The sequence below is a fragment of the Zalophus californianus genome, chromosome 4 (genome assembly GCF_009762305.2).
Source record: "Zalophus californianus isolate mZalCal1 chromosome 4, mZalCal1.pri.v2, whole genome shotgun sequence".
Taxonomy (NCBI): domain Eukaryota; kingdom Metazoa; phylum Chordata; class Mammalia; order Carnivora; family Otariidae; genus Zalophus; species Zalophus californianus.
This window is the reverse complement of record NC_045598.1, coordinates 170776752-170788722: the sequence shown is the minus strand read 5'-3', so window position 1 is coordinate 170788722 and position 11971 is coordinate 170776752. Positions and strand designations below refer to the sequence as shown.

The 11971-nt window shown below is 38.9% G+C and overlaps 1 protein-coding gene across 3 annotated transcripts in view; it reads right to left on the bottom strand.

Annotated features, from left to right (window-relative positions):
- Window positions 1-2257: 2257 nt before the first annotated feature.
- Window positions 2258-11971, bottom strand: part of COLEC10 (collectin subfamily member 10) — a 39541-nt gene continuing 29827 nt past the window's right edge. For all 3 annotated transcript variants that reach the window (XM_027617411.2, XM_027617417.2, XM_027617424.2), the window contains 3 exons: window positions 8388-8441; window positions 6889-6984; window positions 2258-5013 (listed from right to left, as the gene is read on the bottom strand). In XM_027617411.2, the coding sequence (XP_027473212.1) occupies window positions 4622-5013; window positions 6889-6984; window positions 8388-8441 (542 nt within the window). In that variant the 3' untranslated portion in view covers window positions 2258-4621. The remainder of the gene's footprint in view (window positions 5014-6888; window positions 6985-8387; window positions 8442-11971) is intronic.

Genomic DNA, 11971 nt, shown 5'->3' with positions numbered 1-11971 from the left:
TTACCAGCTAGATTATGAAGGTCTTACAACCTCAGGGTGGTGCAAGTTGATGGTTTAATTTTTAAGCTTAAAAAAATAGTTACTTTTTATGTGTTAAGCATGAGTTCAGATGAACTGCATCTTAGAAAAAGTAGGAATGGTTTTAAAGTCACTCTCAACGCTAATTCTAACCAGCAGCGCATCTTTTGGCAGATTTATTCACTGCCCTGAACATGAAGATTTTATCTAGAAATGGGGATAAAAAAAGTGACCTGTCTGTGTATACACACAGAGAGACACATATACAGCCTATTCATATATACATACATATAGTGTATATGCTAGATACGTATAGTTTCTCACTTAAGGACGTTTTTGTATGTAAGTTCACATTACGCCACTTTGCTTTTACAGAAGACCTGCACTGGTACCTGCTTTCACTAACTGAAAGACATCTGAAGAGAATTTTCACTTTTATGGGAAAATAGACTGAAAGTGAATATAGGGTTCAGGGTTGGTTTGGCAGCAGCTGTGTTAGAGGTAGCTCCACCCCAAGTAGCCACAGTCGCCCCACCAAGCTCCTTCCCCAGGACCTACACTCAGCATCCCAGCATCAACTGCCAGAGTTCTGACCTGTGTCTGTGAGCATCTGTGCTTTACCTCGATTTATTTCGTGCATCATTAGCAAGATGTGTCCTAAGGTATCAGAAAAGCCTAAGAGAGGTGATTTTGGGGGGGCGGGGTGGGAACGCTCAAAAATGTTCCATATAAATTCATGGTAATTGTTTCTTTGCTTCACATCATTTCAGTTTGCAAAAGGTTTCATAGGAATGCTCTACTTTTGGAGAGTAGGGGGAACCCTATATCTTAAAATATGACGTTTCTTTTCAACAGGTAGCTGGTAGTAATGGTTAAGTTTTATTGTCCCCATATAATGTGTCTGGCTGGTACCCTGTTTCTTACCTCATTACACATTACCTCTTTAATTGTCACCGTACTCTGTGAGGAGGAACTATACAGATTAGGAAAACAAGGTTTAGAGCATGGAAATTTTCCCCTAATAGGGCTAATAAGTGGCACAGTTGACATTGGACTTGACAACATCATGACACGAGATCTAGATTTTTTACTTTTAAAGTGATACACTTGAAGTTGCAGGCTACTACATGGAATGCTATCATCATGATTTTCTTCTTAGAAAAAATACCCACAGATGTTCATTCTCAATCTATTAATGATGCCGTGGGTGCTGTTATTTAATTAATCTTTCCTATTCAATAAATATCTTATTGTCTCAAATTATGCAATCCAGAAAGGTGAAAATTAGTTGGTTAATAACAAATCAGCCCATATGGTTATGGTTTATGGTTAACATAAATCTAAGCAGGACTCTCTCTCTCTCTCTCTCTATATATATATATAATTTTAGTGCCAACAGTTTTTATGGGTGAGTTGTGCAAAGTGTGATCAATGTCTGTTATATCTGTCTCAATACTGGGTATACACCTGTCCACAGTGTTTGGGCAAGAACTCTGGACATAAGATATTTCTTCTTACCTAGGTATGGAATGTGTTGCTTTGGGAAGGCAGGGCTGTGAGGTTGTAAATGTATTGATTTTCTTCCCCTGAAAACTTTATGTAGTCCTTGAGAGGTACACCGCTGTATCCCTGAAAAGTTGAGTTTAAATTTAACTTTTTGAGAATAAAATTGATTTTAAATGCTAATCATTCAAGGGAATTCTCATGAATTTCACGGGGCAAATAAATTATGTCCTTATTTTTATTTTGAGCAAACCTTCATTTTCATATATCTGCTTTGCTTTCCCTGTATCTGTAGCCACCTGCTGAACTAGAGTGAGGCGCTACCGAGTCACCTCCCCAACACTCATGCCAGGTAGAGACATGTATGATTTCAAAAATAAACCAGGGAACACCAAATTTGTAAGGTAAGTTTCCAAAGCCCCAGTATCTCTGTTAATTACCTCTACTGTTGAGCTTTGGAAAGTAATCAAGAGAGATGAGTTGAGTTCCTGCTATCACGAGAGAATCGTGGATGAGCTTCCATTTCATACGAGCAGTAAACAGGCTGGAAAGAACACTGGCTTGGCAGTTTTGATCAGCAGGCTGGAGTCTGCTTTTCTCCCAAAGGAGTTGACTTTGGTAAATTGCTTAGCTTCCTTGGGCCTCAGTAGGCTCACTGGGAAAATGGCAGTAAAAACGTCTTCCCTTCTTACCGCACAAAGTTCATCAGGATCAAATGAGAAATGATGTGTGAGGGTATTTATAAAGCACAAAGGGCTTCACAAATTTAAGTAAGTTTTACAGTAAATCTAATTAGGTGTGTGGTGCCTTAGATACTCTGTCGTCTTCTTTCGGAAGCACTGGCAGCAAAGATGAGTCATTAAAAGAAATGCTTTAATAATAGTAGTAGTCTAGAACAAATCGGAACGCAGATCCCACTGCCACTTGCCTGTAAGCAATGCTTGCTGTGCATCCCCTCTCTTTTCGGCTTATCCCTTTCTTTTCCTCCAGCCGTTCCTAGGTTCTTATGCCTCATGCATTTGACTGGTTGGCATTCCACCCAAGGTTACTGGTTTTGATATCGTGTCCTGCTTTATAATTTTTATTAAACTGACTTGCCTTCAAAATATCATATGCCACATTCTCAAAACTCTGAATACGTAACTAGTTTATTAACCTGACAAATAGCAAACATTGAACAAATTCCTGTAATTGAGCTGAACTGACTGAAGTATAAATGGGAGACCTTGACTTTGATGTCACTGTATCCTAATGACATTTGGCATGGTTAGAATCTTCAGAACTTTTCCCCAGAGATGAGAAATGAAAATTTCACTTTTTTTTTTTTTTTTTTTTTTTGGCTAATAGACTGTTTTGTGTAACTTAAAACTTGGGCTAAAAATTGACTAGTTGCCAATATTTAAAAATATGAAAATATATCATAAAGTTCCATGTTTCTGACTTCTCCTGAAATATCAGAGCATGCCGTGATATTGGATCCTCTGTAGCAAACATAGCAGTGCATTGTGGGGCGCGGGGGGGGATAGGGAGGGGAGTGTAGAGGAGGGAAGCTGGTTCCTTTAGAAGAATAAGCTGTATTCAGTACTAGGATCCCCACCAGTTCCACTGGATTTATTTGTGTCATCTTGTACAGCCCCTGTAGGACCTGAGTTTGTGACTCTCGATAAACCCACAGAAATAACCTAATTTAATCTTATCTCATAACCAGTTAGTCATGGGTGAAATCATGGACAGATGGTTTAAGGTGAACATATGTTGTTGATCCATTTCTCTTATTTCATTAACCATTTGCCAGCATTTTAAACAGTCTAATCATATGTCACAAACTATAACTGGAGCAGCAGTTTATAAGGAGAAAATCTAGAGTTTTGTTGAACTATATTATTTTCAAATTTGAAACGAAAGCTGCTTTGAGTTTTGATTGGCAGATCAAAGTAGAATTTTACCAGCTCAATAAATGTGAGTCATAGGCATGTTCCAAACTCCACACCTACCACATTCCTGTGATGTCAGAGTACCTCAAAGGGCATCTCTGGTATGGGGTTTTTACAAAATACGGTTACGGAAAGTAAAATGCCTCCCATGAAATGTCACCATAAGTGATATATTAAAGACAGGGAGGAGAGGACTTGGCGACTTGACACTGGTAGCACCTTGAAACTTCTAGAGTTTTCTGAAAGCTTCACGAACTCCTTCCTTCATTCCCCATGCATAAGGGGAGAAAAGTTGATATGGCTAAACCCAAGACAAGGAAAAATGGGGCCATATTAGTAGCAGGGGGCAATTTAACAGGAGGATTATAAATAATATTATTCGGAAAAAATCCTCTCTCTCTTTTTTTTCTTTTCAATTTCTAAAGCTCCCCTTTCCTCAACTCAGAGTTAAAACCTGGAGCCCTGGGATTCAGCTGTGGGCCTATCGAAAGAGACCAAGGCAACTGCTTGGTAGACCTCAGTGAAGGTCATCAATCAGAAGCATAGAAGTTGTCTGTGTGATTCCATATGGTCTGGAACAGGTCACCGACTAGAAGTTTCTCAGATAGAGGTTTGGGGTTGAAGTATTTTTATATATGTGCAAACAAGAGGACATTTCCAGTGTGGCTATAGCCATGGTGAATGACCAAAGAATAGGGGATCTTGGCTTCAAAGACAGATAATATCTATGCATTCCCAACAGAAGGCCTTCCCATATGTCTGGCTTTGAGCAAGGGCAAGTTAGCCTAATCATCACCAACCAATTGTCCAATTATCCACTGGGCTAAATAGACAGTGGCTTAAGGGTCTAGGGAGAGGAGGCAGAGCAAATGCCAAGAGAACATTTCATTTGACACATAGACAACCACATCCTGCACAACTAGTAATTCAAACTCTCTCTGAGGATCCATGTAACTTGGTGAGCTATTGGCTCGATAATATACTGTGTATGAAAATGTTCAAAATCATCAAAGAAGACCATGGCAATGGGGATTCCAAACCTCAGTTCAGCATTTTCTACTTGTCTTGAGTCAGAATGAATTTGGTGTAATTAGAAAGAAAAGGATGTATAAAAATAACTGCAATGATAGTCACAGAGAAATAACAAATGTATAGCATCTGCGGAGTTACTTTTTCTTCTTGACAAACTCACAGACAAAGTACATGGTAAGATGGCACTCTGTGTCATTCCATCTGCCTGAGCTCAGCATTTCCACACAGTCCTCGTGACCGTAGGGGTCACTAGGCTCCCCCTCTCTCCAGTTGCTGTAGTTCTGTAGCGGAGTGTTGTCCGTGAACACATACTGTCCCTCCTTCTCAAGGTCATTCACCCCGATGAAAACCCGGAAAAAGCCACTCTTGGCCACATAGTCAGCGATGAGTGTGTTGGCAGCTTCGTCCTTTGGCATGGCCAGCATCCCACCCCGGATCCGGCAGTGGGTCAGGGATTCCCTATAGTTCTTCTCCTCTTGCACGATGTAGTAGAATTTCTCCTCAGTTTCCCTAATCCCTGCTATGACTTTGCAGAGAGGAAAAGATGAGCATGATTAAGCATCTCAAAAGGAGAAAAGGCAAGTATATAATATTGCTGGATTTAAATTCATTTATTTGGTGTTCAACAATTATTTTGCAAGTCCCTAGTATGAGGTAGGCACTGGTTAGATATTTTTATCACCTTTGTAGTTATCAAATGGAAAACAAGTTCTTGCCATTTGTCCTCCCTGTCCTTCCCCCTTAACTTCCCACACAACTGTGGAGAAGAGACTATTCTGACAAAGGTTTGTTATATGAGTTGCCACTCAGCTCCTCTCAGACTATTTTCCCATCCTACTTTATGCTTTGCCATACTTAGAGTCCCAAGAGCATGCCCTTCTCTCTTCCATTTCCATGACTTTCATGGCTGGAAAGTCTTCTCACTGCTTTACCTGGAAGACTCCTACTTGTCGTTTAGATCCCAGGGGAAATATTTTCTCCCGTAAGAGCCTTTCCAATGTCTCTGGACAGGCATGGGGCTCTTGTGTACACTCGCCCATGTTTCCATAGCTCTTCCTCTTCCTCTTCCTCTTTTGTATCACTCAACACATTCTAGTCTAATTGTTGGTCTGCATGCCTCATGTACTAAACAATGAATGTCTTGGGGACAATGACCATGTTTTTACCACTCTGTAGCCTCAGAGCCCACAAGAGTGCATGGGATGGTAAAAGCTTAATGAATGGACATAGGAATAGAATAGAAGTTTGTCCCCTTTGGGCTGAATTCCTGGGCTATGAACATGTACATAGATTGTGTTTGTCCATGTTCACTCCATGTACATGAGGTACTAAGCTACTGAATAAGCTTCAGGACAGAATTGGAGACTCAGAGTCATCCTGAGCTCATAATATGTTAAATATGTTTTAGGCTTTGGGAGCATCTACATATATTTCTTTGGGTCTATAAATCAAAAATTTACCAAGAAATCTGTGACCATGCCAATAAATGTCAAAAACTATTGCTCTATGTGGAAGCTCTACAGTCTGTTTTTTTCTTTTTTTCATGAGAATCCAAGTCATGTCAGAGACAGCGTCTCAGTATTAATTATAACCAGATTTATAATTAAGAGTATTACAAGATGAACATGAACGCAAGATGGCCTGTGTGTGTTTCTAATAATGTACAACAAACATAGCTGGGTTTCAATAAATAAAAGAACCACAAAAGAAGACCAGTTTCAACTGTAACTACAATAGATTCCTCATTCATACTGTTTCAGAAGAGAACACATTAAGCCACTTTAAGGGCTTCACTGTTAACTACAGTGGGGAAGTGGCAAGGGGTAACAAAAATGCCTAATGTGACAAGTTGCACAATTCAGAGAAACGCATAATGTTCTGTTGATGTGTTTTGAGGGTAGAGCCATCTGTGAAACCAGTACTCGAATCCCTGATCCCCTGTCAATTAGCTCTGTATCTATGCGCAAGGTAATTTCTCTAAGCTTCAGGGTAATCACAATACCTACACCCTGGGTGTAAATTCAAGTACTCAAGAAAATAGCTATTGTTTTTACTATTACTTCTCTTTTCTGAGATGCTAGCTCTGTTGGACTCTTCCTGTCCCTTTTTATTCTTAAGGAGTGGCTTGCCAAACTCTACCCTTTTCTCCATTCCCCTCTCTCCAGAAAGTATCTTTTTCTATCCATAGGCAATGTAATACATGTGAATATATGTAGGTAGTGTCCCAGCGTGTCCTGGAGTCTGAGAGGAGAGTTAGCATGTTGAGACACCTGTACATCGGTGACACCATCTCAGTAGGCCTTTGCCTGACCCTAGGTGTTCCCCACTAGGAATACTGGAATTGTAATGTCAAAAGAGATTAAATTGGTAAACAGCACAAGGCAAAAGAGGATATACTCACCATTCTTGACAAACTTCATAGATGTTTTGAGGCGAGCAACACTAATATCCAGTTGTCCAACAACTTTCCGGTACCTTCCGCAGTCACAGACGGTGCCTTTTAAATGACAAAAACTGTGAATTCATGTTGGAGCACATGAAGATCAGTTGGAAAGGGCAGTTGCTCTCTTCTCGAACTTTACTATCTTTTCCTAGTCTGGTTATATTTTTCTGTGAATGGCTATGCTTTTAGTCTTTTACTTAAAACAAGGCTTCTACATTACATTGTCTTCAGGAATTTACAAAATACCTTTTTAAGTATTTTGGATGAGTTAAAACACAGCTCCAAACCAGATTTTTAAAGAGAAGAATAAATATGGCCAACCCCTGCACACATACCGTGGACCATTTGGCATTTTTGTTGAACACAGAATGTGTCCATCCAATCTCAAAATAAAATCTTTACAGCTTTCTTAAAACAAATTTCTAGCCAGTCTTCTCTTCTCTTAACTGCATTGCTCACTGGCTCACACAACTCTCCCAAGACAGGAGAAAACTTTCATGATGAAACCAAATGATAATTCTGATTATGCATTTCAAGTACAGCTTGAATGATCCTTGAATGTTTCAAGGACTAAGTTGAAGTCTTGTGAATAGATTCAACTTATAATTTCAAGAGCCAGTTGTCCCATTTGTGGATTAACTCTGATTTTAATTTCTGCCATTCATTCCCTCTTTGCTCATTTACCTTTTCAACTACCTGCTGATACTGTGACAGAGAAAGAAATGTAAGGAGAATGATGTGAAATTCAAATGATCCCCTTTTTCTATTTAACGGCTGCTTCATGTAATCAGTCCCTTTTGCTTTCTTCTTTGGCAGTTGAAAAGCAAAAAGAATTTTATTAGCCAAAGGGGGGAAGAATCTGTGGCTTTATTTACCCACATTCACAGTTAAATATAAGAAATTTAAAACGGTTCTTAGAATTAGTCTTCACTACAACTCTGTGACCTCCCCCAGAGCAATCTACTTTCTTTCCCTGCACATAGCACTGGAAATCAAATTCCTTCAGGACTCAGGGAGACTCTCCCTAACCACTGAAGGCACATTCTGTATCCATGGGGTCTTTCCAGATGGGGCCAGTTTGCTGTGGGCAAACTGCTGGCTCCTGTTTGGTTGAGATGCTGGTGGAATGTAGGGCACACTGGTACAGTCCTACTGCTGAGGCCATGGTGGATTTTCCTCTGCTTTAGGACAATGAAGGCTGTTTCCTGATGTGCTGGGTTTGCTTCCTCCCACTAAGCATGACTAGGATGGAATGTGCCATCATTCCCTTCCCCAGGGCTTGGAAAGTCACCAGCAGATAGAGAGGAAAGTTCCCTTCTTTCCTTCCCTCTAGCCCAAGCAAAATAAGGTTAGGCATTGAGAGGACTATTGTTTTTTCATAAAAATGTATTTGTTTTTAAAGATGAATACATTTGGAATGATGCTAGAAATTTAAGAGAAAACTGAACATGCCGTACCTGCTTTGCCTTTTCCTCCTGGCACCCCGGGCAAACCCTTTTCCCCTTTGTCACCTGAATAAAAACAACAGCCATGAAAAGAACAATTAACTAAAATGGTGGAATCATTTCTGGCAGACGATATCTTCTATACCTAAAAACATAGGAAAGAGTTTTTAAATTTCATTTACAATATCTCCAACTAATATTCCCTGGTTTTATATAAATAATTGGATTTTGAGTTGGCTGCATGGGTACAACTAATCAAACAAGTCATAATTTATTTAGATTGAATGTGGAATTCTGATGGGGGTCAAAGAAACATTTAAATTTGTGTCACCTGTCCTACTAACATGGCCTTCTGAGAAAGGCTAATACAATTCTCTGCAGGCTTTTAACTTTCAAAGTACCCTTGTTTTGTATATCTGAATTAATTGATTAGTACATTGCAGTGTCTGTATATTTATTATGCTCCCAAGTTCTTCCATATGGCTTTGCCTTGGATTTTCAAACACATATATTGTGCTTTTTCAATTTAATTCAAATATTTACTATTTATTACTTACTCTATGCAAGACAAAAAGCTTGGTACTTTGAGAGGATATAAAGAGAGACAAGATTAAACTGACTTGAAGGGGTTTATGCTTTTGGAAAAGATGTGATGTATGCAAATATCTGTAATATAAAGTTGTGTCAAATATATTATGCTGAAATATCAGCCTTGATAGTTTTCCCTTCTGCTCTGCTTTGTATGTGGCCATTTTCTTATGCAGTCAGAGACATCCACAAAATAATCCTCAGAGAATCAGGATTATTAAAGCAGAGAGAAAAAAATGTTGATTTTTTTTTCAACTTCAAAATAAGCCCTTGAAGCCTACATCAGACACAATAATTGAAAGCAAAAGCTTTTGATTTCCAAGAGGAAATATTTGGCTGAAGTTCTTGAGAATCAAAAGAGAAGATCCTGATGGTCGTATAATAGAGTTTTAGGCTTCAATTGTGAACTGGAAAAAGAAAAAGAAAGAATTTGGGAGGAATGAATATAGGATGAAGGTCATCTAGGCTAGAAGAGTATGGGGTCTTGCTTACCTTTATAGGAGTTTGGCGAGGCCAGGGAATTAGTTTTATGCTCCAAGGGGGCAATATGAGGGGAAACAGAGTCAGGATTGAGGTTCTGCCTAACCCCATCCTTTACCAGCAAAAGGGAAAAAAATGGGAGGCACTCTAAAACCCATAAGGTAGCCCATGTTGCCTGCTCATTACCTGTTCTTTTTATTACTGTCTGCTGATTGCTTGATCTTCCAGGAAAGCCTGGCTTGCCAGGGCCCCAAGAATTTACTGAGCCTTTCCAAATTGACCAATGTGGACACTTCTCTTTACAGTGATGGTGGACAATCATGAGCTCCCCAAAGAGAAGGAGAGATCCTTGAAATTCAGAATGCAATTTAAATAGTAGGAGGAAGCCTCAGAACTTGCACTTGAATGAAATAAGACAAAGGTGGAAATCCATGACAATAGAATGTGGTAAATACTGTGAGATATTGAACAGAGATAATATACTCTGATAGGGAGGTAAATGACAAAATGCTTCAGCTGAAAGGAGGAAGGAAGCCTCTCCTGGCAAGATAGCACTGGAGCTTAGTTCTGAAAAATTTCAGCAGATGAAGATGGGAGCAAGATAAGGGGACAATGCACAACAGAGGTACAGTTGGAAAAAAACATGGAAATATGCCATGCACCCTGACGAGGAAGATTGATCTGCTCACACCTAGGTTGTGTCCTGCAAATTCCTCAATTTCTTTCATATGTAATTTGTTAAAGATAAAAATAGATTTTGAGAATATAATGGAGGATCATAGAGGCAACATAACTTATTCAAGGACATCTAGCAATTCAGTGGCAGTGCTGGTATTGAAACCCAACAATTTCTGGCTCCCCAGTTCATGGTGTTTCCCAAATGAGTGAACCAATGATTTAATGAACGAAGGCAAAGCATTAAAAAAATCTTATCAGTAGTTGTAAGGAATGCCAAGTCCTTGTCACCACCAGAAACAATATGGACTTAAAAAATCATATGAATATAGATTAATATTTTATCTTTTGAAAATAGTGTATTTTCTTTAAATGTGGATCCCTTTTAATTCAATGTGGGCTGAAAGTTGATTCTAGTCCTGCTATGATCCTAGTTCTGGGCTAAACCCAGTGGTGGACATCAAAGAAGCCTAAATGGAGTATTTGTTTTATAAAAATAATGGGGGTTTTAAGGAAAACAGAGCACACATCAGAGACCAAGGAAATGGGACACTCTCACTCTGGCCTACTCACAGAGTGAAATAAAGGAAGTTCCTGCCAGGTATTTGGCAAAAATGGCTGTGGATCAGAGCAGAGAAGATGTTCTCTGAAGCAAGAGCCTTCAGCTGATCTTAATAGTGTGGAAAACAGATTTTTGAATGGATAAATGGCTTTTTTGTCTGACAAGATGTAAGCACTGCGACTACTTTCCAGTATTTTCACATGAATTTCATTCCTTTCTTAACAGATGGGAAAGTCAAGGCGCTGTGGTAGTGTGAACAACCATGGCAGTCCGAAAAACCACGGCTTGCATCCTGGCTCTGTCACTTACTAGCTAAACGTGGACAGGTTACATAATTTCTTTAAGCCTCTATTTCTTCATTTTTTCAGTGGAAATAATGGTGCCTAGAATCAGAAGATTGTTAAGGAGGATAAATTAGATAATGTCCTCTTCTCATGGGATTAACTCTGTGCTTGAGTCATAGAGAATGGTCAAGCAGTGTTAGCTTCTGCCACATAATGTAGCTGGAAAGCATGCCACATACTTAGCTGGTTCATGGCAGATGTGAGCCAATAGTGCCTATTTCCCCAAAATGAATTCTGGTTTAAAGCCATACACGAAAACTTATTTTTGCCCATGAGCGGGAACATATCAGTAATAACTGTCTTAAGGCTGAAGAATTAGAGGTTGTATTTAAGCAAACAAACAAACAAACAAACAATCATAATGCTTCCACTGTAAAAGGATTATTGACCTTAAGTAAAAACATTTATTTTGCTATGAGATTGAATTTGTTTGTACTAAATCATTCTCTCTTATTCCTAAAATGAAATATTGACATCCAGAAAGCTACCTTGTCCATGCAAGTGACAACATTAAGGTCAGCCCAGAAAGTTGAGATTAATCTGAGTCAGTGAAAAATTTAGAAGGGCCACTGACAAAACGAGGACAATAAATTTCAAAGTACAGATTAAAAATGAGATTAATCCAGGTAAGCCAGAACACTAACCCTCAATATTTTTTTGAAATTCCAGGACATGCTCATAAATATTGATGGCATATCTCTGGAGGAGAAAGAAATCTTAGTGAATGATGGAAATTAATGTTAAGGGACAGTAGTACTTATAAGAAATAAAGGGTAGAAATAGGGCCACATCATAGGAAATAATATATTTTATCATTCACTTTTTTATTCTTAATGCAATAAACATTTAGAAAATTTCCACACATATGAGGCATTAGGATCAAATGATTAAAAAGTAGGGTCCCCACATAGAGCTTATATTTATTTAAGCAAAAAGACCCAATAAAT